General features: G+C 40.1%; 1 protein-coding gene across 1 annotated transcript in view; it reads right to left on the bottom strand.

The window, feature by feature from the left end:
- SLC30A7 (solute carrier family 30 member 7) overlaps positions 1-25,379 on the bottom strand; it is an 84,452-nt gene extending 59,073 nt beyond the window's left edge. Inside the window, exons 1-6 of the mRNA XM_056139094.1 lie at positions 25,159-25,379; positions 24,851-24,952; positions 14,879-14,992; positions 9,555-9,642; positions 8,794-8,920; positions 245-394 (exon numbers count right to left, since the gene is read on the bottom strand). Coding sequence (XP_055995069.1) covers positions 245-394; positions 8,794-8,920; positions 9,555-9,642; positions 14,879-14,992; positions 24,851-24,952; positions 25,159-25,238 — 661 coding nt within the window. The 5' untranslated portion in view covers positions 25,239-25,379. The remainder of the gene's footprint in view (positions 1-244; positions 395-8,793; positions 8,921-9,554; positions 9,643-14,878; positions 14,993-24,850; positions 24,953-25,158) is intronic.
- Between the last annotated feature and the right edge of the window lie 2,585 nt (positions 25,380-27,964).

Genomic DNA, 27,964 nt, shown 5'->3' with positions numbered 1-27,964 from the left:
TGCGACTCTTCCTTTAATACAACGATCTTTTACAATCATAGTATTTTGTCAGGGTACTGAAAAAAGTCATATTCATTTTATATATAGTAAAAATGAACTGGTCCTGGGAACCATTAGTCTGATTTCTTAAGAAGGAAGCTATTCACAGTAACTTCTTTACAGATTATTTTGTAGGTAAAATAACCTCCACAGTTCCTGTTGATTTGGAAGGCCGTCAACTTAAAAGGCTTTTGGCTGCACTCACCATGGGAATGAAAGTGCCCATGTCCATGGCCATGAGCGTGATCGTGGCTATGGGTAGCACCATGTTTCAAATCATGACTATGGCAATGATCGCCATGGCCATGGCCATGATCCAGAGCACCATTAAAGAGGGAATGACTGTGTCCATGTCCTAAAAAAAGAAGAAAAAAATGATATACATAAAAATATTCAGATTTTTCAAAAGAAGATTTTTAAAAAGTATACAGAAACAAACATAAATTTATTTACTCATTCAAGGAAAGTTATGTTTTAGGCATGAATAATAAAGCAATAGACAATACAAAAAATATTCTGGTCAACAATGCAAACTATATGTACTAATAAATATAAAATATGATACATACATATAATTACACTGAATTAGAAGCAGGGACGCTACTACATTTGATATAAGGCTCAGAAAAATTAAAGTAGGATCTTCAGAAAAAAAAAAAAACTAATGCAGTGTTCACTTTCAATAACGACCAAAAAACTATTAAAGTATGAAAAAAAATCAGTCTTACAAAGCAAAGAAAAAAGATTGGATGCTGTTTTGTTTTTATTTGGGGCCATACCCAGCAGTGTTCAATGCTTACGATGGCTCTGCACTCAGATCACTCCTGGAATGGTTAAGGACCATAAGGGTTGCTGGGGATCGGCACATACACACACACACACACACACACACACACACACACACACACACACACACACCAGGTTGGCAGCATGCAAGGTAACTGGTCCAACCCACTGTACTACAGCTCCTATCACATGAGTGCTGCAAATTTTTGATTATCACATAATATTTTTTTAAAATCTAAAATATCAAATCAAGTTCAGCACTGTATTATATAAAAATATATGAATGTTGGGAATATCAATTCCTGGAATGATGAGGAGGAGATGCTAGCAAACTAGATCTTTATCCCTCTAACATACCAAAAATATGGGAAACACAACTAAAACTCAACCATTTCAGAATTCTATCAATTAATTAGAGCCACAAAGTAAACTATCTACCCAGAGAAACTGCCAAACTTTAGTAAAAGATCAAGTGTCTCTTGTCACCTGGGACTACTCCCATTCTAGCTCTCGTCCCAGCTAGGCAGAAAACAAGTGCCAAAAGCCAAAAGCATCACTGGCAACAGCATATCTAGTTTATTTTGAAGCACTATTAATGCACCATCTCCTTACCACTGTCAATACTTTATCCAAATTTACAATTCACTGAAAAAAATCTATTTTCAAAGTGGTGACTATTAGATCTCAGCTCCATGAATGCAATGGAAACACTGCAGAAAAATAGTAAGTTCAAAAATGTCATAAAAAGAAAACAACCAAATTGGCAACAAAAGAAGAGAGGGAGAAATCATCTGACACCAAAGCCGTATCACAAAATTTCAGTTTTCAAAGGAAATAATTATAAAGCATGTAGAGTAAGAAGAAAGTTTCTCACATACACAAGGAGGTACATGGTGGGCAGCCAAGAGAAAATATTCCTGAAAGGGAGACAGACTTAGTAGATAAAAGACTTTGAATCAGCCACATATTTATATATATATTCAAAGAACTAAAGGAAACCATGCCTAAATAATGAAAGTACTAGAAAAAAAATTGACCCAGTAATGAATATCAAGAAAAGGCTACAAGTTATTTCAAAAGAACCAAATTTCAAAGTTTAACAAATAAGAATTGAAGTAAAATATGTACTAAAAGAGCTTAACAACAGACTTGAGCAAAAAATCAAGTCCGCTGACTTACAAAAATTATCCACTTTGAAAAATAGGAGAAAAAGAAAAAAAATGATCAGACATAGAAGTCTGTGAAAGACAGAGTATATGAAATTAAGCATAATAGAAGTCCCCAAAAGAGAAGCGGAAGAAAAAAAGAGACTGAAAAAGAATGTGAAAAATATGTCTAGAAAGCCTCCAAATCTAATGAAATATATTAACCTATCTATATATTCAAAAGGCTCAAAAAATTCCAAGTAAAATATACTCCAGACTGCCATATCTAAAAACATAAACTGCTGAAAAATAGAAATGACGAGGGACCAGAATGTGTCTAAGTGGTAGAGCACATACCTTGCATATATGAAGCCCTGGATTCAATCCCTGGCATCAGGAGACCATTCAGTATCATCAGGTGTGGTCGTAGTCACTAGTGACCTCATTTGGAATGGTACTGCACTCACCGATCAAGCATACTAGGAGTAGCCTTGCACCCCACCAAGTACTGCTAAATGTGGTTTCCCAAAATAAAAGCAACAACTAACAACAATGAACCTGTACAGTAAAATAAAAATGACTATACACAAAGGATTTTGAGTAACATTAAGAGCTAACTTTTCCATAAAACCATGGAGCCCAGGGGCCAGAGCGATAGCACAGCGGATAGGGCATTTGCCTTGCATGCGGCTGGCCCGGGTTCAATCCCTGGCATCCCATATGGTCCCCCAAGCACTGCCAGGAGTAATTCCTGAGTGCAAAGCCAGGAGTAATCCCTGAGCTGGGTGTGGCCCAAAAAACAAATAAATGAATAAATAAATAAAATTGGATTCTTAAAAAAAAAAAAAAAAACATGGAGGCCAAAACCAGTGGAATGACAAAATCAAAATATCAAAGTTCAAACAGTAATTCTAAACTCAACTAAACTCTCCTTCCAAGCTAGAGACAACATTTGCACAATCACAAACAAAATATCTCTGGAAACAAAGTGAAAGAACGCAAAATGATAATTCAAATTCACACAAATAAGGAGCATTTGTATAGGAAATTAGGAAAGAGGATAAATTTTTACTTGTTACTTATACTTTCTGTATGTCTCATAAGACAATGCTAGAAGCAGTAATTAAAAAAAAAAAAAACTGTGACGGACTCAGCATAAATAATGCAACTTGCTAACAGCCAAAAAAAAAAAAAGGAGGAAAGTGACAACAGGTATAACGTGATCACGATCAAGATCATCCTGTTGTTCGTCAATTGCCTCCAGCAGGCACCAGTAACGTCTCCTTCGTCCTAGCCCCGAGATTCTAAAAAGTGCCACATTTACGGCTCTTTCAGGGTTAGGAGAATGAGACCCATCATTGTTACTGGTATTTGGCATATTGGGTACGCCACGGGGAGTTTGCCAGACTCTGCCATGTGGGCAGGTTACATTCGGTAGCCTGCCAGGTTGTCCAAAGCAAGAACAAGATAATAACATGTCCGGGAGCTGGGTTTTATAGTCTCTGGGTCTTGGGTCTTGGGTCTTGGCTATTGATGGGATTATTTGGCGCCGCGGCTGGGGGAGGGGGGGCCAGTTGGTGGGTGTGACCCCCGCCTACTGGAAGACAGAGGATCTGGGTGGAGGATGCTCAGCCCCAATAGGTATAATGCATCTGAGATTTTGTGCATTTGTTATTATAAATACTAAATACAGTGAACAATATAAGGATTTTCTTAGGGGTGAGAGTTTGGGCCATCCCTGGATATGACAGGGCATTTATTTCCTCTTCTGTACTCAGAGGTTGCTCTCAGCAGTATACAGAGAATCAAACCATGATAGGGAATGGATATGGAGCAGGCCACAAGCAAAGCAAACTCCTTAACTCTGTGTACCATCTCTTCAGCCCCACAATAAGAATTCAAAATGTACACTAAAATGTATCTAAATTTAAAAATGAGAATAGAAGAATAACAAAAAAGAATTGCACAGAGTAAATAATAAAATAGCACCGTAGCACTGTCATCCCATTGTTCATCAATTTGCTCGAACAGGCACCAGTAATGTCTCCATTGTGAGACTTGTTGTTACTGTTTTTGGCACACTGAATACGCCACCGGAAGCTTGCCAGGCTCGATAGCTTGCCGGGCTCTTCGAGAGGCACAGAGGAATCGAACTTGGGTTGTCCGTGTGTAAGGCAAACGCTGTACCAGCTGTGCTATCGCTCCAACCCAATAGTATTTTTTTATTTATTGCGGGGGGGGGAAGAATTGAGTTTTACCTGATAGTAGTCAGGGAATATTCCTGGACCTGTGCTCAGAAGTGACAACTGGCAACGCTCAGAGAACTATATGTGGTTCCAGGAATCTAATCAGAGTCAGTCTTAGGCAAGGAAAGCACTTTGCTCCCTACACTAAATCTCTATGAGATATACTTTAAATTCAGCAACATACATAGATTTAAGTAAAAGGATAAAAAAAAGTCAAACGTAAAAGCAGTTTTAAAATAAGAGAATTTCTCATCTTATTTATTTTCCCACAGAAGTGCTTTTACTATTTGAAGTGTTTCATTGTAACATAAATGTTAGCAGTATTTGTCCCATGTCCCTAAAAAATGGCATTGCAATTTTCGCTGGAACTTCATTGAATCTTTATAGTGCCTGGATAGGATGGTCATTTTAATGATGTCAATTCTTTTAACCCATGAACATGGAAAATATTTCCAATTCCTTGTAACTGCTACTATTTCTATTTGCAGATGAAACAATCCAATAAATAGAAAATACTAAAAAAAAATCCTATATAGGATAACCTACATAAAATAACAGTTTTAGCAACATGGCAAGACACAAGATTAATACACAATATAAATAGATTAAAAAAACACTGTCCTCCCGTTGTTCATCGATTTGCTCGAGCAGGCCCCGTAACGTCTCCATTTTGAGCCTTGTTGTTACTGTGTTTGGCATACTGAATATGAGATGGAGCGATAGCACAGCAGTAGGGCAATAGCACAGCAGTAGGGCATTTGCCTTGCACACAACCAGCCTGGCTGAGCCGGGTTCGATTCCTCCGACCCCCTCAGAGAGCCTGGCTAGCTACTGAAAGTACCTTGCCCACGCGACAAAGCCTGGCAAGCTACCCGTGATGTATTTAATATTCAAAATAGATTAAAAAGCAGTCTTATTCACGAGTAATCCAAAAATAAAATTAAGAAAATAGCCTCATGGGGCTGGAGCGATAGCACAGTGGGTAGGGTGTTTGTCTTGCACGCGGCCAACCCGGGTTCGAATCTCAGCATCCCATATGGTATCCCCTGAGCACTGCCAGGAGTAATTCCTGAGTGCATGAGCCAGGAGTAACCCCTGTGCACTGCTGGGTGTGACCCAAAAAGCCTCATTTACAATAGAAGTCACCCCCTCCTAAAAGCTTAGAAGTAAAGCTAACAAAGAATGAGATACATATAAAACATTACTAAAAAAAATTAAAATTAAATAAATACGAAGTTCCCCATAATTATAGATCAGAAAACCTAACACTTTAACATTTATATTTTACTTAAAGGTTTAGTAGGATTGTATTTGTTTGCAAACACAATATAAATTTTAAGTACAATATTTGTGATGTTAAGCATTACAACATTAAGTTCTAAACTGATCTATGGATTCCATACAATTACGATCTAAATTGCATCTAAATTCATATCCCACCAGACTAAGCTGCTCCTAAAACTGATACCGAGATGCAGGACAATATCTAGACTAGCCATAATAGCATTCAAAGAAAAGAATAAAGTCGGAATAATTCACATGTTCAATCTCAAAGCCTATATCAAAGGTACATCCATCAAGACAGCATCAAAACATCCTCTTTAACACACACCCTTTCTCTCCCCTCACATCTTTCTAAATAAGCTTCAATTAAATTCTTAAGAGAATTAAACAAAATAAAATTTAATATGGAGTGTTAATTCTCTCAGCCTGGAGTCATGCTTTCCTTCCGGGGGTCCTATGTTTGATCTCCAGCACACCCTAATCCACTTCCTGGCACCATGTTCTCTGCTGAGCACCATTAGTTGTAGCTCTGGAGGGCCCTAAGTACTAAAACAGCTAATGCCCAGGTCCTGAGCACTGCCAGGGTGGCCTTGATGCCCTGATATCACAGTCCAGTACCAGTGCCACACTGCTAGGCCCAAGCATTGAACCATTTGGCCAGACTGGCTAACTGAGCGTTGCTTGAGAGTGCCTCCCTTCCCATCCTATTCCCCAAAAGTAGTACTTGGGAAATCATTTACACTTAAAAAAAAAAAAGCCCAGTCATATTAACCTCATCAGTAAAATAATAAGTTACAATAAATTAAGTGAAGGGTCAAAAAGGATAAGAAACAGCAAATTAAAACCATAATGGTAACAGTTCCCCCCACTATTCAAAAGCAGAATATTCCTATTTGGTTGGTTTAGTAGATGGCATTTTTGTCAAACATTATTTTTTTAATTTCCATATTAGTAAATACACATTAACAGTTTCGGATTGAGAATATAGACAATGAAACTGGATCAACAGGAAATTTCTAGTTTCATATAGTGAGGCACACCTCTATTAAAATATAAACAAATACACTTATGTACACATGAATATATTTATGACTCAGGCAGAGGAAACTTCTTAAAGCAAAAACTTCTTAAAAGCATACCAGAAAAAAAATCTAATGCAAAAAAATAAGATTATCCCCAAATTAAAACTCCCATATATAAAAATTAAAGACAAGTTATATACTGGAAAAAGCTAACATAATACAAAGAATCAGTTAAGAAATACATTTAGGGGTTAGAGTATAGTACAGCAGGTAGGGCATTTGCCTTGCCTGTGGCCAACCCAGGTTTGATTCCCAGCATCCCATATGATCCCCCAAGCACTGCCAGGAATAATTCTGAATGCAAAGACAGGAGTAACCCCTGTGCATTGCTGGGTGTGACACAAAAAGAAATAAAAAAAGAAATACATTTAAAAACATTTATAAATTGATTAATAAAAAGACAGCAAAAAAAAAATACAGCTCTTCAAAAAATGAACAAACACCAAAAGAAGAAAAACTTGAATGATTTAACATACAGAAAAATTTTCAACGTCATTACTAATTGACATAGAAAATAAAATGAGACATCTTTTTCAAAGTATTAGCAAAATGTTTTCAGTCACTAATATTCAATAACCTATAGTAAGAAGAAAATTAGTACTGCATTTATTATTGGGGTAAATGTGAATTAACAGCCAGGATCCAGAGACTATACAACCAAGCTCCCATGAAGAGAACAAGGCCAAGTCTCCTGCCCCCATGCGTGGCTGTCCTCACTGGGGCCCCTTGGAGGAGGGCGGGTTGAGTTTCCCTCTCCGTCCTGAGCAGAGCCCTGGCAGCTGAAGACCTCAGGGACCCAGACAAAGCCATGCTGAGACCACTCTCCACACACTTGGACGAGCCTCACGCATGAAGGAACCGGCAGAGGAACCCAGGTGTGCAGGACCCAGGACTGAGATCTCCAAGCCTGCTCAGATCGGGACTGGGCCTCCTCCACCCAGATCCCCCACCTTCGAGTAGCTAGACAGTTACACTCACCAACTGCTGTATAACTCCATCAACAGCAGGATCCAGAGGCTACACAGCCAAGCTCCCGGAATTCGCGGCCGTGCGACCTCTTATTCTCTAATTCTTGTTCTCAGAGAACCTGGCAGGCTACTGAGAGTATCATGCCCGCATAAATGCCTGACTAGGAACACCTGTAAAAGGTGATTAGAGGCTGCCCCCAAAGCCTCCATCCCTCTCGGAGAGCCCGGCAAGCTACCGAGAGTATTCCACCCACACGGCAGAGCCTGGCAAGCTCCCCGTGGCGCACTTGATATGCCCAAAACAGTAACAATGATGGTCCTCATTCCCCTGACCCTGAAAGAGCCCTCAATATGTCATTGGGCTACACTAGCACGTGACAGGGACGAACGGAGACATTACTGGGCCCACTCAAGCAAATCGATGAACAACGGGAGGACAGTGTACAGTGAATAAGTTATTTGAAGGAAATTTGCTATTGTCTATGAAACTAAAAACTATATATCCTGTTTTCCAGGAATTCTACTCCAATTCTAGCCCATTGTAATTCAAATAACTTCCAAGATGATGGAAGTAACTCTAGGGGTGCTCTCCAGTATGGAAAATAGGTCCAATATTTGATCCTAAGCACTTGAAATGTCTCTAGTGTAACTAAGTAACTAAAGTTTAATTCCAATTTAGTCACATGTGACAGGTGGCTATAGCACAGGATAGTAGGACAGGCCAGCTTTAGAAAGATACTTTCATGTGCTGACAACAACATGCTTCACACAGAAACACGAAAAAGTGGAACAGATTGAGGTCTATGTATCAGACACTAAATAAATCAAGAGTATACAATGCTATGGAGTTTTATGTGTCTGTTTGCAAGAGAAGGTATACAAAAGAAAGGTTCTGAGAGACACTGTGTAGTCTATTTCATGTCCATGTAACACTGTAATTTTTAGTAATTAGATTTGTTTTTGTTGCTTTGATACTGCATATTTTATATGAATGAATACTACACAGATGAATCACAAAGGTCCGGAAGGAGCCACGTGACAGCCTGAAAGTGTGTCTGATTCTCTGAAGGCACTCAGAGGGAATGACACGGAGAAGAAGGTGGACGAGGGACATTAATAAGAGTCTACTGACAGTTTTGCTATTAAAACTCGAATTTAACTTTTAAAATGATCAGTTTCAAAAGTGAGTAATCATGACAGAAACCAAAAAATGAAAAAAATCAAAGGGTTCTAACCATCATACCAGAGCTATGAGAATGTCCATGACCTCCATGCTGGAAAACAAATATTCCTATGAGGTTTACCACAAACCCAAGAATTGAAACAAGAAGCAATCTTTCATGGTGTACGTCTGGAGGAGCTAATGCTCTCTAGAAAACACATAACACAAATAGCAATGAATAATTTCTGGTTAAGACAAAAGCAATTTGAATTTTGGTTTTTGTCATTTTCGCAATTATTTCAAAAGTATCTTCCAACATACTTAAGATAAATAAATAGTGCTCATATACTACAGAAAAGGTCACCCCTAATATTCAAAGTAAGTATTTAAAAGCATATGTCTTCTAAAATAAAAACCATCCTTCTCTGGTATCTTAAAATAATGCCATTCATTTTAAGTACAAGATTTAACTATTCTAATTTTAAAAATATATACCAAATACTAGACATCTATTGGCAAACTTGGTTTCTATTTAAAGAATTCTTCCCAAGGGACTGCACTACCCAGATTGCACTTCTATTTTTCAGTGTCAATACTTTTCTAACTTAAAAAAAATCATTATTTGTTTTCTATTCCAAGTAGTTAGTTTCACACATATTTCATTTGTTCAATCATTTTTGTATGCACTTCCTATATACAAATATACAAATATTTAATCCCAGACTGTCCTCTATAAATACTTAATGATACTATGACAAACACTTCCATTGTATTATTTTTAGTAAGCAAAAATTTTCATTAGACAAATATCAGTTACTGATTCTGGTCATTATCTACTATACCTCAACTCCTTCTGAGAAAATAAAAAAAGCAGTGAAGATCAGAAATAAGCCATTGATAAAGCCAGCCAGAACTTCTGCTCTAGCATACCTAAAGGAGAGCAAAGTAAACAACTGAATTATTAAGTTATTTCTTAATAAATCGTATACTTATATATGTTCAGATAATCTATGCCATTTTTCATGATTATAAAAGACCAATAAAACGCCAGTATTTACAAAATAGTATGCCTTATTTTATGTGTTACAGAAATGAAATGAATTTAATTATGAATTACATTTAATAGCAAAATGTCATAAAATACATAAATTTTCACAAGTCAATCAAAAGACCTTTTTAGAATAAGTAGGTTTAGAAAGAACTTTCACATAAATGTAAATCTCAAGCTGCCACTGGAGAAGGAAGATCAGGACTAGAAAAGTGGGTAAAGAAGGAAGAATCTAAAGATAAAATGTTAAGACAGGGGGCTTTAAAGAAGTATTTTATAATTTATTCTAAGCTATAAGTTACAACTCTTGTAAGTTACAACTCATAAGAATTCCTTATGCTCTCTGTTCTGTGCCTTTCAGATTTCAAATTTCTGAATAAGTACAGTTTTGATATGAAGGAAAATAAAATTATTTCTGAATTACTCCAGAAACAACTTGAGATTTATATTTCTACCACTGTTTCCCCTAAGATTAATAAATTTAGCAAAAACTTCTCAATGACCTATTTTTAGAATCAATTTTAGCTTCACATATTTCTAATTAAACTATTTAAAATACCTGTCTTTTTCTCCATGGACTTCTGAAGCTTTCTGTTTCCTACCTGTGTGAAGCATTGGGGAAAGATTTTATTTTTTTCCATAAGGTATATTTGACTAAGTTGAAGTCACTAGAAAGCACTTTAACTTGGCAATTTTACATGTTCAAACATCATTCAAAGGGTAATGATAGCAGTTAATCACTCTGGTCCTTTAAATCAATATACTAGGAGCATCAAAATATTGCTTGATCTAGTCTTCTATGTTAATTTCTAGATACAGTTTTTTAGCATAAGAGAGGAAACTCTTTAAAATGCGTTCTACCCAGTTTTGATGGCGTTAGCCTGTCAAGTTGTACCAAATACTTTTATACTAATAATATTGCTACTTCTATATTCAAACACATATATATGAAGGAAGTTAACATAATACTTGTCAAAAAATGTAGGGTTTTTGGGGGGATGGGGGGCAGCCAACTGTACTCAGAGCTTACTCCTGATTCTGCGTTTGGGAATTCTCCTGGTAGGGCACGGGGTACCGTATGTGGTTCCGGGAATTGAACTCAGGTCATTTGCATGCAAGGCCAGCACCCTACCTGCTGTACTATTGTTCCAGCCCTATTCTCAAGAAAATGTTCACTAAATTCACAGCAATCACAACCTGTTTTCCTTAACCCATTCATTAAGAACTTATCTAACGTTTCCGCAGGGTTATTGTTCTGAAAGATTAACAGGTTTTGTTTTTGTTTTGGGGTCACACCATGCTCAGGGGTAAATTCTGGCTCTGGCACTCTGGAAGTATTCCAAGCACTGCTCAGGAAACCATATGGTGTGCCAGGAATCAAACCTAGGTTGGCCTTACACAAGGCTCTACCCCCTGCACTATCACTAAGCCAAAAGCTCATTTTTTTTAAAACCAACATTTTACTCAAACAGCTAATGCCTGATTGAAAACTTTTGTCTTGAGTTCCACTAGAATTCAAGATCAAAGGCAGAAATTTTTTCAGTTTTCATTCTTGTATAATGTATAATGTATATAATGCGAGCTGAAGCGATAGCACACCGGTAGGGCATTTGCCTTACAAGCGGCCAACATGGCCTACCCGAGTTCGATTCCTCCGCCCCTCTCGGAGAGTCTGGCAAGCTACCAAGAGTATCTCGCCCGCACGGCAGAGCCTGGCAAGCTCCCCGTGACGTATTCGATATGCCAGGCACAGTAACAACAAAGTCTCCAATGGGGACTTTACTGGACCCGCTCGAGCAAATCGATGAACGGGAGGACCGTGACCGTATATAATGCATAATGTATAATAAAAGTATAATGGTATCTAGATTCTTCAGAGAGGGTAGAAAAAGAAACAAAAGTATATGTATGTAGGTATTTAACCAGGCACATATATATCTACCACATACCAAACATAAATACTTTTATGTTGGTCTTGCTAGTTAAAAAGTAGGAATGCAAAAGATACCTAAATGACTTCTAAATATGTACTTAAAAATTTTTGTCGTCTCTCAGATTCCTCCAATTTCTCAGTGGTGTTCAGGACTTACTCGTGACCGTGTGCTCAGGGATTCTGTGTGGAGTCAGAGCTCGAACCTCAGTTTTCTGCGTGCAAGACAACTGCCCAATCAGATGTACTGTCACTCCAGCTCCACCCTATTTCTTAGACTGCAGAGCCAATCTACTATTTTGATCATATTGAATGGGGAATTTTGGAGAGTCATACCTAGGCTTTATTTAATCATTTTGATGTTCAGCTCTCATGTTTTATTACTACTCATTTTATTATTAAAGCAATTATTACTAGTTTCAAATGTTGCATCAGCATTTATTCCCCACTCTCTCCTTTCTAGTTAAAAAAAAAGGCAGGATAAGAGAAGTAGAAAGAACATTACTCTTTTATATGAACTAGTTACAGTTGAATAGTAAAACTTCTATGATACTGAATGTGTTTTGTTCCTAAGAATCATCTTACAGTAGGAAGATAAATATTCCAAATAGGAAATGATAGCATAAGAAATAAAGAACTGCGAATTTTTATAGGCAGCCCAGAAAAATTATTGAACAAAATACTCTAGACCTTTCGGGCTATGGCCTCTTTCTGACCCTGTTTCCTTCCTGAAAACCTGCTGTCCTACCTGATGGCCCCTAGTCTGAAGCTAAGGCCCTTCATTTCCATGATTCCCTGTGGCTCCTTGGAATATCCTGGGGCCCCCACTGAGAAACAGTTCTCTAGAATTTTGATATGTAACGCATATATGAGGCGCTAATTCTTTTAAACACAAATTATAACTTTACATATTCTCTTTAATGCTTTAAAATCTAATAAAGACTATTTTGATTACAGTACATAAAAAATGTTTTATTCTAAGGGTTTTTTTTTTCTATTTTTTTGTTGAGGTCCACATCTGGTGGTGTTTGGGGACGACTTCTGGGTCTGTGCTCAGGGATCACTCCTGTGGGGCTTGGGGGACCCAGATGGGATGGCAGGGATTGAACTCAAATCAGTCATGTGCAAGGCATGAGCCTTAACTGCAGGACCAGCACCACAGCCACTCTTTTTATGTACCTTGGATTTACCAATATACAGAATTTCTGCTTTATACTATAAAAGAGTCTAATTAACGTTGCTTAACTCACTGTTTACAATTTTACAATAACCACATTATTTTGATTACACTCCAAATCAAGTTCTGCCACAGATTTTCTATCTCTCTATCTTTCTATATCAGAATATATAGTAACTATGATACTTTAACAGAATTTCTTCCTATCAGACCACAATTTCCTCTAAGAAAGAAGTGATATCTTACTCATCAATAGAAGTTGCATCTTACTGGGCACTCAATAAAAAAAGAAGAGTATGTACAGGAGAGTGTGAACCAGACAGTTCAATGGGCTGAAGCGAAAGTTTTACAAGCAGGAGGCCTCAGAACACTGCTAGGAGTGATTCTCAAGCCATAAGAAGTCCCCAAGCACCAGTAGAGAGTGAGTGAGTAAGCGAGGGAGGGCGAGAGGGAGGGATGGAGGGAGGGAGGAAGGAAGGGAGGCAGGGAGGAAGGAGCTTGCAGAAGACAAAAGCAAAGCTGGAGAGGAAGTGGAAAGTGAGCAATAGTAAGAAAGAAAGAAAAAAAGATGTGAGACAGTGAGTCTGAATGGATATATGTGAACAGAAGAGGGAGTTAAAGAGAGAAGCCACAGAGGAAAGAGAGGGTTCATGGAAGAAGAATCAGTGGGGAAAAAGGAGACACCAAGAAAGGGAAAGAAAAAGAATTACAGTTGAAAAGATTAAGAAAGGAGAGGGAAAGGAAGAAAACACAGGAGACCTAGAGGTAAAGGTCAAAGGGAGAGAGCAGGAGAAAAAGGGTCAAAGAAATGATGTGGGAATGAGAGCAAAGAGAGAAGAAAAAGTAGAAGGAAAGAGACAAAGATCATGACCACAGGACCAAGTAACAGAGATAAAATGGCAAGAGAGAAAGGCTGTTCAGGAGAGAAAAGATAGCGATGCACAGGAAAACAAGAGAGATGAACAAAAAATGGTAAGGACTTAAAAGGGAAAGGAAGAACGGTGAGGACAGGAAACAGGGAAGTTATGACCAAGAACGCAGGACAGAAGGGAATTGGGAAAGAGAGGCAGGAAAGGTATAAAAGAGGTCCTGAATAATACTTATACATAAATAAAATAACATTGCAATATATTCCGTGAGCTCAGAAAAAAGGCATGAGGGCAGAAAACATTAAATGAGAAATCTACTGCTTTCCCCAAGGTGGCAAAAAGCAAATTCTGCTTTAAAGGGAACTAAACTCATAAGTGAGACTCTTAAGTAAGACATCCAATGTAGTTCCCTTCAGCATAAAATATTGTTTAAACATCTGATTAACTGTCCAAATTCAGCAAGAGTATAAAAGAATACCTATACTATTATCTTCTTTAGCTCTGCTTTTATATAGGGTGGTGTCTACCCTATATAAAAGCAGAGCTAAAGAAGATAATACAGAGTGCTATTAGGAAATAATGTTTTAAAATAAATTAACAACAAAAATCACTTCCCCCAAAAAATAAATAAATAAGATCACATCATATTCTGAAACATTTGGTGTGGGGGGGGGGGAAGGTTAGGAGTTGAGAAATTCCCATATCAATTAACAACCTCAACCAAAATGTTTATAAAAAATTAAGAAGTCTTCTCTCATCATAGCAGCTGGGCAAGCAAAATAAACAAACAATCAAACAAACAAAAGAAACCCTTAAATACCAGAAACTATGGATTTCTGCTCGAGGTGTAGTTCAGTGATCAACACAGGCCTTGCAAGTAGGAAGCCCTGAGCTTGATCCCCAGTGACAGAAAAAAAAAAACCACACACACACATTGTAGATTATGATCATATACTATTCAAAGACAGGCAAAAGTAACCCATAAAGTTAGGAAAGTGAGTGCTCTTGAAAATATGAGTGTAAGAAACTAGGAATAAGAGTTTCAAGAATTCAAATTATACAGTTTGTTCAATTTTTGAAAATATACAATTTGTTTTTTACTATTGCTTTTATTTAATAAAAGGCTTGTTAAAAAGTCTTACCCATAAGAGAAAGCATCATTTTCTCTCCATTTTGAAATAACAGATGCTGCCAATCCAGCCAAAATGGCAGTGCTATCGAAAAACATGTGAAAAGAGTCGGAAATCAAGCCTAAGCTGCAAAAGAACAAACACATTGGCACATTACCATAACAACCAAAGAGTAACCATTTTCTAAAACTCTGCTCACAGAATCTTTCAAAACTTCAACAGTGAAATATGATACATAAGAAGGTATTAAGATAGCTCTAAATGTCTTTTTTTTTTAAGGTCACACCTGGCGATGCACAGGGGTTCCTCCTTGGCTCTGCACTCAGGAATTACTCCTGGCGGTGCTCAGGGACCATACAGGATGCTGGGAATCGAACCCGGGTCGGCCACGTGCAAGGCAAACGCCCTACCTGCTGTACTATCGCTCCAGCCCCGGAAGCCTTAAGTGTCTTAAGAAGGAAACCCGAATATCCCTTGCCCAGCTGCTATGATGAGAACTAGAAACATAGCTATCTGCTGCTGGGCAAGGGGCAAGGGGAATCTGCCCAACCTTTGGTCATGAGCAAAGATCAGCTGCCTCTGAAAGGGAGATACTGAAAAATAAGATAGGAGTTACTTTGGGCAAGACTAAAACTGTCCTGGATCCACACTATTCCATTGATTCTGATCAAAGGTCTGCTGTTGTTAGAAGAACAGAACACTACCTCCTTCTCTTGACACAAATAAAACTCACTGACTCTCAGATGCAGAGCGGCTGCTTAACACTGAGCTTGCAAGAGGAAATCAAGTAAAGTACTCTCTCCTACTCAGCAAAAGCCTTGACCAAAATATAAGACATCAACAATCACTAAGAACTAAGCAAACACACAGAAATATTCTCCCTTGTGGCAGAATTGTGTAGAATACCAAATTGTGTAGTATACCAAATCCCACATTAATCACAAGTTAGTAGAAATCATGGGGAAAAAATTAAAGATGTGGCTTGGTGAAATTAACTATAACATAAAATCCACATCAACTCTATAGCTCCAAAACCTCCATATATATGTTCTAATGGAGAAAAAATAGAGGTCCATTTCTCAATGTATAATATGCATTCAAACTGATTGCTCCTGTGACCTGAAAATAAACGATTCCTATTTGGTATGATTTGATTTTTTTTTTTTTTTTGGTGGGGGAGAATGTCTGGGAATGCTTAAAAAAATCCATATAAATAAACATTAGTTTCCATTATACTTTTGTTTCTGTTTTGGGACCACACCTGGTAGTACTCAGGGCTTACTCCTGACTGTATACACAGGGATCACTAGTGGTAGGGTTCAAGGGACTATATGGGAAGCTGGGTATTGAACCTATGTAGGCTACATGCATGGCAAGCACCCTACTCACTATGCTATTACTCTGGCCCATCACTAAACTTCTTGAGCTTTTGTACTTTATAGGTCACTCCCACTGAAATAAAAAAGACAATACATAAGTGGGTGAAAATAATCTGCTAATCATATATCAGACAAGGGGTTGTATCCAGATATATGAAGAATTCTTAGATTCTTCAAAAAAGTTCTTCAAAAAAGGGCATAATATTTCAAACAAAGGATATGAATGAACATATTTCTCAAAATATATACAAAGGGCCAATAAAAGATAATCAACATTAACAACACCAGGAAAAAACAGATCAAAACTGTAAGAAACACCATCATACCCACAAACTGGCTATAATCAAAAAGACACCTTGTGGACATTTAACACCGGTCTCATCAGGACATGAAAAATTAGAACCCTCCCATAGTACTCCATAGATTATCTGATAATCACAATAAATAAAATCTGACACATGTAGAACACGACTCTTGAAAACATTACTCTAATTTAAAGAAACCACTCACACACTATATATAATTCCATTCAACGGAATGTCCGGTTAAGTGACAGAATATATACAGATGGAAAGATGAAGCTGCATACAACTGGGGTAGATAAAGAAAGGGAAGATGAACGAACTTGAGGGTGATGACTACAGAAACAAGGTTTCCTTGGGGATGGGGCAATAAGAAATATTTGCAGGAAGGATGGGAGGGAAACTGGGGACACTGGTGGTGGGAAATGTACACTGGTGAAGGGTCGGGTCTTGGAAAGTTATAAATAAATAAAATTTTAAAAAATAAATAATGCTCTGAAAGTATTGTTATGGTTGTAAAACTCTATATACTAAAAAGGATTCAGTTACATACAAAAAATGGGTGAATTCGCATGCTAACTGCATCTTAAAGCTTTAAAAATAAAAGATACTTGACTGCTTAAGCTATGGGTTAGAAGACTAGGCCAACAGGCCAAGTCTGGACCACAGTCCATTTCTGTAAATTAAGTTGTATTGAAACACAATTATGTTAAATTATATACTGTCTATGAGACCATTTCTGTGCTACAGCAGATCAGAGAAGCTGTGACAGATTAAATGGCCCTTAAAACCTAAATATTTACTATCTCCTATTTAATGAAAAGGCTTGCTAGCCTCTGGTATAAAGCAAAAACAAATACTGCGTTGTGGAATTTATAACAAGAAAATGAAATCTACAACAATAATAGTACAGAGGACAAGAGGGAAATAGAAGTGTACTATATTGTGCGTTGCTTATGCTTCACAGGAACTGAAATATTATTTGTGGGAAGTTAAAAATTCATATTATACATGCTCCAATAACCACTAAGACAAATAAATGCACATGGGGAAGCATGCAATTCTACCAGGATAGGATCCTGCACCAACACAAAGTTAGATGTTCTTTTACAATAAGCAGGAAAAGAGAAAACTCAGCATCATCCAACACTATCAATTTTGCATAGATTGAGGGGTAACAGTTTGGTGGGGGAGGAAATATCTCCAAAGCCCAGGTCCACAGGAACTAAGATTGGGGCTACTTGAAGGGAATGAACTCCCTTCTACCTCCACTGACAATCCTCAGACTGAGTAAGCGGCAGCAGCCTTCACCAGAGGAGGATGGAGGCAGACACAGGGTTTCACAAACATATAGAGCTTCTGTCATACATGCAATTAGAAAATACTGAAAACAAAAGGCCTCAGCAGCTAACGGCTGACTAGAACAGGCATCATACCCACTTCTAAGTCATAATAAATCTTATAGTCTTATACTTTAAAACCCCCAGCCTTAGATTTTTTTAAAAAAAATCAAGACACAAAAGACAGCAGGAAAAATAAAAAAGGTAAAAGGTAAAGGCCCTCCCGTTGATCGTCGATTTGCTCGAGCGGGCCCAGTAACGTCTCCATTGGAGACTTTGTTGTTACTGTGTCTGGCATATCGAATACTCTCGGTAGCTTGCCGGGCTCTCCGAGAGGGGCGGAGGAATCGAACTCGGGTCGGCCATGTTGGCCGCGTGTAAGGCGAACGCCCTACCAGGAAAAATAAGTCTTTACAAATACAGCTAGGCCAAAATACTGGTCTTGATATTAGAATCATAACTGTAATTAGTAAATTTTTTTCAAAGGGAAAAAATGGGCAAAATTCATGAATCAATAGGAAATTTTAGCAGAGACACTGACACTGACACTATCCTCCCGTTGTTTATCGATTTTCTCGAGCGGGCCCAGTAACGTCTCCACTGTGAGACTTTGTTGTTACTGTGTTTGGCATATCGAATACTCACGGGTAGCTTGCCAGGCTCTGCTGTGCGGGCGAGATACTCTGAGTAGCTTGCTGGGCTCTCTGAGAGGGGCGGATGAATTGAACTCGGGTCAGCCATGTTGGCTGTGTGCAAGGCAAACGCCCAAACGCCCTATCGCTCCAGCCCAGCAGAGAATAATAGAAAATGTTTTTAAAAGAACCAAATGTAAATGCTTAGAAACAAACAGAAAAATATAGTAATGGTTTCAATGATGAAGAATTCTTCCAAATGACTTATCAGGAGAGTGAATAGAGTTGAGGAAAGAAATCATACCTGCATTAAAAAATCCAAAAGCTATTGCACAGGTACCACTGGACAAATACAACTGGGCAGAAAGCCCGAACAGTATGCAGATGAAATAAAACAGGTCACATATTGATACATATTGTTTGGATACAGGAGCCATGAAACCCATTGAACTCCTTTTTTATATTTGTGCAGATTGACCATAAAAAAATACTTCAAGGTCCATTAGTACCTAAGTCAATGGTATGTTTATAGTATCGTTAAACTAAAATTCAAAATTGAAGATAGGCGATTCAAACCCAGGACTTCGCTTCCCTCCTCGCCCTCCATACGCGCCCCAGGCGTCCTCCAGGACCCTGGGCCACCCACCCACTATCCCTGAGCCTCTTCCTGTTCCTCCCAAACCCGTGCCTGGTTTTCTTCTCCTCCCAGGTTGTACCCCCACACACACACCAGGTACTCACAGGGGCGTGGCCTCTGCAGAAGTGGGCATGGCCGAATTTTTGCCCTGGGGAATTTCACGGGCTGCACATAAATTACTTATACCCAGCAACCTCGTGAAACATCTGTCTCCATACCACCACACCAACATCAAAAAACAACGCAAATCCCCACCATGAGGAGAGGACGATGAAAAGAGTCCAGAAGCCTTATTAGGTGTTACTCACTTAAGGGAGCTCTCTGGGAAAGAATTCAGATATGAAGTAATGAAGATGTTCAATGAACTCAATGAAACAGTAGGACAGATATCCAGTAAACTAAAGGAGGACATGAAAGAAACAATCGAGAAAATACGGAAAGAAATGAGAGCAGAAATTGGAAAGCAAAGTTGAAGATAGGCAAGCATCAAGATAGATCTTCACAAAATGAATGAAGAAAATATTAACTATCTAATTTACTAACAGGAGATCAGAAAATTCTAAGAGTCCTGACATTTGCTGAAGTTGTTAAAATGATAGGAACAGGGTCAGAAAGACAGTATCGAGGGCAGGTGCTTGCCGTGCACACGGCCGACCCAGGCTTGATCCTCAGCATCCCTATCATCTCCCAGTCCTCAGTAGAAACGATTCCTGAGTGCAGAGCCAGGAGAAGACTTGACCACCAGTGAGGCCCAAACTTAAAAAATAAAATAAAAACATAGGCACACAGAAAAAATACTTTTAAAAAAATGTCTCAGGGGCTAGAGACAGAGAATTCACTGGGGCATGCACAAGCTTCACTCTGAAGAGGCCCCAGCTCGCTTGAGCGCTGATGCCTGACAGCTGCCAGGCCTGGGCCAAACTCCATGCTCCCTCTAAAAAATTCTCACATTAATCCTTGTACACAGTTGGGGGCAATGGAAACTATTGCAATTTCCAGGGAAAGCAGTAAAGCAGTTCCTTAAAGTATTAAAATCTACAAGTATGTCTTCCATACGATCCAACAATTCAACTCCAAGGTATCTTCCTAAAGAATCTAAATCCAAGGGGTAGGTCAAGTGCATGCTTTACACTCCCACCAACAAAACACCAAGGTGAAAAGGTACCTGCGCTGCTGTGTTCACTGAAACACTAATTCAATAGCTGAAATATGAAAAACAGCCCAAATACCTAAGGACAAATGATTAGATAAAGAAGATCAGTACATATATTCAACAGAATACTACAAACAAGTCATTGGGGAAAAAATGAGATCCTGTCATTTGTGACAATGTGGAAATTTCTGGAGGGGATTGAGCTCAGCGTAAAAGTACAATAACTCTGGACATCAAAACCATAAATGTTGACAAAAATGTTGACAAAAGTGACAGCACAGTGGTAAGCCTTGGAGTGGCTGACCAGAGTTTCATCTAAGACAGTGCAGAGGCGGCAGGAGGAATCCCTGAGCAGTACTGGTGTGCCCCCCCACCCACCCCCTACCAAAACCAAATATAAATGTTATCTAACACTACTACAACCAGGTTACCTAAATTATAATAAAAGTAAAAGCTGGTGTTTTTTTTTTTTTAAGTAGAAAGAGGGGTCTGGGGAGATAGTACAGAGGGTAGGGCTTTTGCTTTCCACTGGGCTGACCCTGGTTGGATTCCCGTATCCCACATGGCCCCCCAGCTCTTCCAGGAGTGATTCCTAAGAACAGAACCAGAATTAAGACCTGAGCACCGTTGGGTGAGACACAAAACTCAAAACTATAAATAATAATAAGGAAAAAATACTGAAAAATTTTGTTCATATGTGTCATATAAAGAAGCAACTCCAAAGAACAATATAAACCCATAGCAAACCCTAGAAGCGAGGTTACCAGAGAAGTGAGATAGAAATAAGATTGAAGGGGTTGGAGCGATAGCACAGCAGATAGGGCATTTGCCTTGCACGCGGCTAACCCAGGTTCGATTCCCAGCATCCCATATGGTCCCTGAGCACCGCCAGGAGTAATTCCTAAGTGCAAAGCCAGGAGTAATCCCTGAGCATCGCCGGGTGTGACCCAAAAAGAAGGAAAAAAAAAAGAAGTAAGAGTGGAGGGAGCTCAGTGGACTGCGGTGGAGAGCAGTGGTGGTGCTTTGGTGGGAGGTATGGAAAAATAACACACATCTGAACACATTTGGGCATTCTAAAACACACAATGTGCAAACCAGTATTATCTCAGTAATTCAGAAAAATTTTCAACACAATGGAATGTTTATCTACATTGCTTCACCATAAGCTGCAAATACAGCAGCTTTAAGGAAGGAGATATTAATTTAAAAAAGCTAATGTACCAATTTTATAAAATTTAAATATAAAAATTATAATTCAATAAGAAAAAATGTGACTAATAGAGCAATTGTTTTATACGCAAGAAATTGCTTTCAGCAGTAGAATCAAATCAGTGACTATTACACCCAAAAACATTTCTTAAACAAGCATTTTCTTTGCTAGTACAAAGACATTTAGAGACCTTTAGAGTTTGATGAATCTCTTCGATGCCAAAGGGGGAAATGATTTCAACACCCTTAAAGTAAATTTCAGGGAAATTTAATTTTCTATCTGTGAAATAAATGCAGTATAAAAGAGCAAAAAAAAAATGCAGTGTAACACAAAGTACACTGAGAACACTAACAAAAAATCATGGTGCCATGCTATGGGGGAAGAAGGAACTTGGAAGATAAAAAAAGTTTCTCTCCTCTCTCTCCTCCCTCTCTCCCTCTCCATTTCCAAGTATCAAGGTACCTAAAGAAGACACAAAAGATGACTGTTCCAATAACGTTTACATTTTCGCATAAAGGTAAAAATTCTCTGTTTAGTTTATCTTACTACAGTTTATAACTACATTCTTCCTTTAAAATGAAGGCTCTGGAGCAGGAAAGATAGTTCAAATGGCTAAGCACATGCTTTGCAAGCAGCAGCTAGGGCTCATTCCCTGCACCATAGTCCTCACACAAAGACAGGCACTGTATGATATGGTCCAAAACCCAACAAAGCAAAAAAAAAACCAGAACTTTCAACAAGAACATCTGCATAGCTATACACAACCACTATGAAGCATTATCTGTGAAGAAAGATACGTTTACCATCTATAATACTATAAAAGAAAAGATTCCTGAGGGGCCAGAGTGATAGTACAGTGAATAGGGCATTTGCCTTGCATGCCATTAGCCTGGATTTGAGCCTGGGCATCCCATATGGTTCCCTGAGCACCACCATGAGTGATTTCTGAGAGCAGAGTCAAAAGTAAGTCATTAACATCACTGGGTGTCACCCAAACACACACACAAAGGAAGAAAGGGAGAAAGAGAGAGAGGGGAGAAGGAAGGAAGGAAGGAAGGAAGGAAGGAAGGAAGGAAGGAAGGAAGGAAGGGAGGGAGGGAGGGAGGGAGGGAGGGAGGGAGGGAGGGACGGAGGGAGGGGACGGGGATTCTTTATTTTTCATGTCTACCATGTCTTAAAACAATTTTACGGAATAAAAACAGACAAAGCAATGACTATCACAAACAAGTTTTGATAACAAATTCATTAAAATGAGTCTTCAGGAACAGACAGTCCATCATTACCAAGATATTGTTGCTCAGTCAAGAAAGAAAACTAAATATGTGATGCCTATCTATGACACAGCCTCAAGCAATTTCTAAATCTGTAACAGCTTCAACAGAGACACACTCTATTCCCAACCCAAGAAAAGAAATTAATGCTGGGAAATAAGTGACTGTGCATATGGAGGTGAATATAAGATGAATACAGACTAATTGATCTAGGTATGACAGATGCTACTTCAAAACTAGATTTCAAATCTGAAAGATGACATCATACAATGAGAGAAAGTAAGCCAGAAGAGAAGAGAGCCTCAAGTCAGAAGAACAAGACATCTAAGGGCAGAAAACAAAGATACTCATTTTCCTTATGGACTGATGCAGATTGACAAATGGCTTGGAAAACAATAGCTTTAATTTCCTCAACAAATCTCCCTATGTCAAAAGAATTACTATATGCCAAACTTTTTATGAAGTAAGTAGCCCATAATTCAAATATAAATTTTTTAAATAAGATATTTCATCATGTAATTCATGCAATGGAAAGCCTTAGTAAAATATAATGAATTACAAAATGTATAAAGTAACTGTAATATAATACACCTGGAAACCAAGACAGACTTGAAACAATCAGTACATATACCAAAATATGGCATAATTTCGAAGGAGAAAAATGTAAGATATACTATAAATATAATTGTAATAAATTATGTTTATTCCAACACACTATAGCCTAGTGTTCTTAATATGTGCCATGCATTGAAGGATGCTAATATTATGGGATTAAAAAATTATCCTATTTGGCATAAGTTTCATATGTCTGCTTTGCTAATATACATATATATGCCAAGGTTTCTATTTTTCAGTATACTTTTTTATCCAACTGGTAACTAAATCAACTACTTTCATAATATATTGAGTATTTTTTGATAAAATTGAACTGATTTTGAATGGAAAAATCTTATTTTTCATGCAAATGTGTATGGCATTGCGTGTGCTCAGAATCACTTAAGTGATTAAGTGTATGGCATAAAAACGGATGTTATCCAATGTGATTGTTAAATCTCAGTTACAATCCAGGACAGCAACTGTCGCTAAAAACTGACTTTAAAGTAGAGATTTCATATATTTAGTAGAATAGAAAGAATGAATGACATAGGTCCATAATCTTTACATTTCTATTTCAAGAGACCCCAAAAACACACTTAAGTTTTTGTTTTTATCAGCTTCTCAGGTGGATATGAGACTTAAAGAATAGTCACTACACCTAGAAATGTGATCTTATTGTTAAAACAATTTTACGAGAGGCCTTTCACCGTTCCAAAGCCACTGTCCGTTTAAGAGTGTCTTTTTCCCAGGGTTCCTCTGGTTCAGCCCCCCCCCCAAGACAATTGCAAACAACAATGTTGACCCCCACAAGTCGATGCAACCTTCAAGAAAAATATTACGAGGGGATTTCCAAAACCGAAGCCAGGATCACAGGAAAAATCATGCGGTTGCTCCAGCATGGAATGAATGAGAAGAAGGCCACGCTACACACATTTCTCTCGATGATGCCTCTTCCTTATTCCGCGACCCAGGAACATCTATCCCAAGACCCAGCAACAAAAGTAGAACATCTCAGAAATTCCTTCTCAGAACAGGAACCCAAATGCCACTCCCCCTTCCTACCTTCCAACCCCCCGCCTCCCCCTGCAAGGTCCACTCTCCCAACCAGAGCCACGAACCGGGTCCCTCCCAATTCCAGCCCACTGCCAGAAACTGGGCCAAACGAGTGATTGACGAGGCGCGCGAGGGGCGGACAGCCTCTTCCTGCACCTGTCAAATGCGGAGGGGACTCGTCTCGTCGCTGGGCTCAGACTCCGTGGGTGGGGCGGGGACCCAGAGCTGGAGCCCGGCTGCACAGGACGGACGGACCCGCGATCCAGCCGGACCGACCGGTGCGGCCCCGAAAATGCAATCCAGCAGCAGCAAACTGCTGCGGGAGAGGAGCGACGTGGCACTAGGCAAACAGTGCTCGGGCTCCCGCCGCCCTGCGCTTCCGCCCAGCCCCGGCCCCCACTGGGGCTTACCAGTTGCTCCAGATGCCGTAGAGGAGTTCCACGAAAGCGAAAGAGAGGTTCAGGCACAGGAAGAAGAACAGGTTCCTGGATGTCTTGTCCGACAGAATAGACCTAGAACGGGGCACGGGCGGGGGAGAGCCGGGCGAGTCAAGCCGGGTGGCAGCGCGCCGGGACCGGCGGCCACCCCCTTCCGAGCCCTCCCCACCCACCGCCACATTTCGGGACGGACGGGGGAGGCGCCCGCCACGCTCGCTGCCCGAGGTCGGGGCCTTCTCCCTTCCCCGCCCGCCCGCCCCCCACAGCCGAGCGCCCCGCACCTAAACCAGCCCGAGATCTTGCCGAACAGATTGAACTTGGGTGGTTTGTATTCATCGTCCTTGATGGACAGGGGCAGCATCTTCTCTGCCCGGCGAAGGGCCGGGTCTGACTCCCCTGGAGAAGCGGCTCGCGGAGGAGATGGGAGTGACAGAGGTGACGCCTCCGGCGGGAATCCCGGGCGATCTCCCCTACCGCGCGCAGCCTCGAGCCGCCGACAGACCCAGACACACACACGGGAACTCGCCGACTTCCGGCCCGGGCCGCTCTACGCGTCCAGTGACGGAAAGAGCAGCGGCGGGGCGGGGCCTCGGGGCGGGGCGGGGCCGGCGGGACCAGGGCGGGGCTATAGGGGCCGGGGCGGGGCTTGCGGCGCCGGGGGCGGGGCTTGCGGCGCCGGCTCAGGTGGGCTCCCGCCGCAGGAGGCTGCGGTGCGGCCCCAGGAGCTGTACAGTGGCACCCGGAGGATTCGGGCCACCGCGATTCAGAAAGGAAATGTCTCGGATGGGCGGGCTGAGAGCGGGCGGTCCTGCTCAAGCCTATCGCGCCCGCCTACCACCGTCGTCCCCGGATGCACTGGCTCCCAGCGCCGGCCCTTTCGCCATTTCCTCCCCATCATCCGCTTTGAATCTCTGCATTTGTGGGGGAAGCAGTGGTCCATCTAGAAGGCAGCGTGTGGTCGAGTCGCTTGGGTGCAGAAAAGGCAAAGGATGATTTTGCTAGAAGTGTGCAGGCACCCAATCCTAAGCCACGCCCCCGCCTCAACCCACCCCAAATCGCGTCCGATCCTTTTCGTACGCAGAAGGCAATCAATCAATGTCGTTCTAAGAAATCTGCCGCCCGATCGAGGGACCTCATCTGAGACGGTGGTTGCATGTGGGTTTGATTCACGCGTGGCTTCCCCAACTATCCTGATCCACCCGGAGCTCTAGGAGTCCTTCACTGTGCGTTGCAGGGAAGTGCGGGAGACTCGCACGCGTCCCGGGCGCCGGGAATGCAGGGCCCCGCGCTCCCATTGGCGATCTCGGAACGCTGCATCCGGAGCCCACGCGGTGGGGAGGGGGGACGGTGTCCAAGTCTGGGCAGATGTACGTTACGCGACTGATTAAAAGTTGTTCAATTGGGGAAAGAAATGGAAAAGAGGCTAGGCTTTGGGAGTTTGGGGGTTTTGAGCAGGAAACTACAAAACCGAGCTTCTTGGGAAGCACCTTTTAATGGAACAGGAAGTGGTAGCGTCACCGAAGGGAGGGGCGATCACCCGGGACGGTCCCCAGCTGCAGGCGCTCACTTTGCGGGCGGCATTTTTGCAGGTTACCGGTGTCCAGACCGAGATAGGCTGGATGCACTCTGCTGGGCTTAGGGGGGGCAAAAACACAACAGGGCGGGGGTGGGGGCACATGAGCCAGCGAGACGCCCCTTCCGTTTTATGGTGACCAAACTGCAAGCAAAGAAACCTTTGCAATCCTCTGCACTCGAGGTAAGGAAATAACAAATTACTCTCCTGTTATCAATTTTTTTTCCTCAGGGAGGCTATGCATGTTTTGTTCTTGGAACTTCGTGCGACTATGAGGTAGTAATTGGGTGGTTTTATTGCTAAAAAAAAAATTGTTATTCTACAATTTGTAAAATGCTCGTGGTAAACGGTTGTGTGAAAATTAAGTTATGGAAAGAGTATTTTTTTCTTTGCCTTTCTTAATGTATATTTCATTCTTATAATTTAAATAGAAATGTTTTCAATTAATAACTGGTATTTTTCAGGATACTTATATATTTACCATAGTCTGAATTTTACACTGCTGCACTGCTGGTGAAATTTTTGCTAAGTGTAAACTAGAATAAAGAGCAATATTTCCATGGCAATTTGATTTTTCCCCCAGTTGCTTTATTTCAATATGATGTAACAAGAGGGGGGGGGGATGGAGAAGATGGAACCAAATGTCAGCAGCTGATTTCCAGCATTCTCTTAACTCAAGGTCAGTTGCAGAGTAAGCCTATATTTTTTAATTCTACCTCTGAAAATAAGTTCTACGTTTTATACAATTGAGAAATATTTTAGCTGATTTATGGTGAAATCTCCATTGCTTTTTTTTTTTCAAAGAGTTTTGAAATAGAGAAATTGAAGTTTGACTATATTTGTTGCCTGGGATTCTCAAATTTTCAAATTCTCCCCGTAACTATATATATATATATTCTTTCAATGCTACTTAACATATTTTAGTCATAAATCTTATAATTACCAACTTTAATACTGATGACATAGTATCAGAAATACAAATTCACCCCTGCTTAAAACTGGAAAGTTCTATGTGTGGAAATTGTCTCAATGGAATGTCTCACTTTTGTGATCCTGATAGAATATCTATCCTATTTATGTTCATCCGTTTATGTCATCTGAAAGTTAGTTTCTTTGATTCATTCTACAGTCCTACAACGAATTTTGTGGGAAGGAAATGGGTCTGGTTACAAAGAAAAACAAACCAAAGTTCTTCCCCTTGAAGGATCTTATATCAGGAAGAAACTGATGGGAGCAGAGGACAGGTCAGTTTAGGATTTTGGAACTGTATACAAAGTATATATATGAGGACTAACCTTGCTACATTCAGGAGGAATCTCTCAAGAAGTCTTTCTGTATGCAGAAAGCTATTGTCAAAGCATCTTGAATAACTCATCTCATAGAAAACATAAGAGGATTCTTCAGCTCTGTTCAGGTCATTCCAGCTGCTATATCTTGAAAGGTTCCCCTCAGAATTCTTAATTCCTTCATGTCCTATAAGATTGAATGGATTTAATAATTATAAAATGTAGCTG

Source organism: Sorex fumeus, unplaced genomic scaffold (genome assembly GCF_029834395.1).
Source record: "Sorex fumeus unplaced genomic scaffold, SorFum_2.1 ptg000131l, whole genome shotgun sequence".
Classification (NCBI taxonomy): Eukaryota; Metazoa; Chordata; class Mammalia; order Eulipotyphla; family Soricidae; genus Sorex; species Sorex fumeus.
Note: the sequence above shows the minus strand (reverse complement) of the source record. Positions and strands in the feature narration are given on the sequence as shown.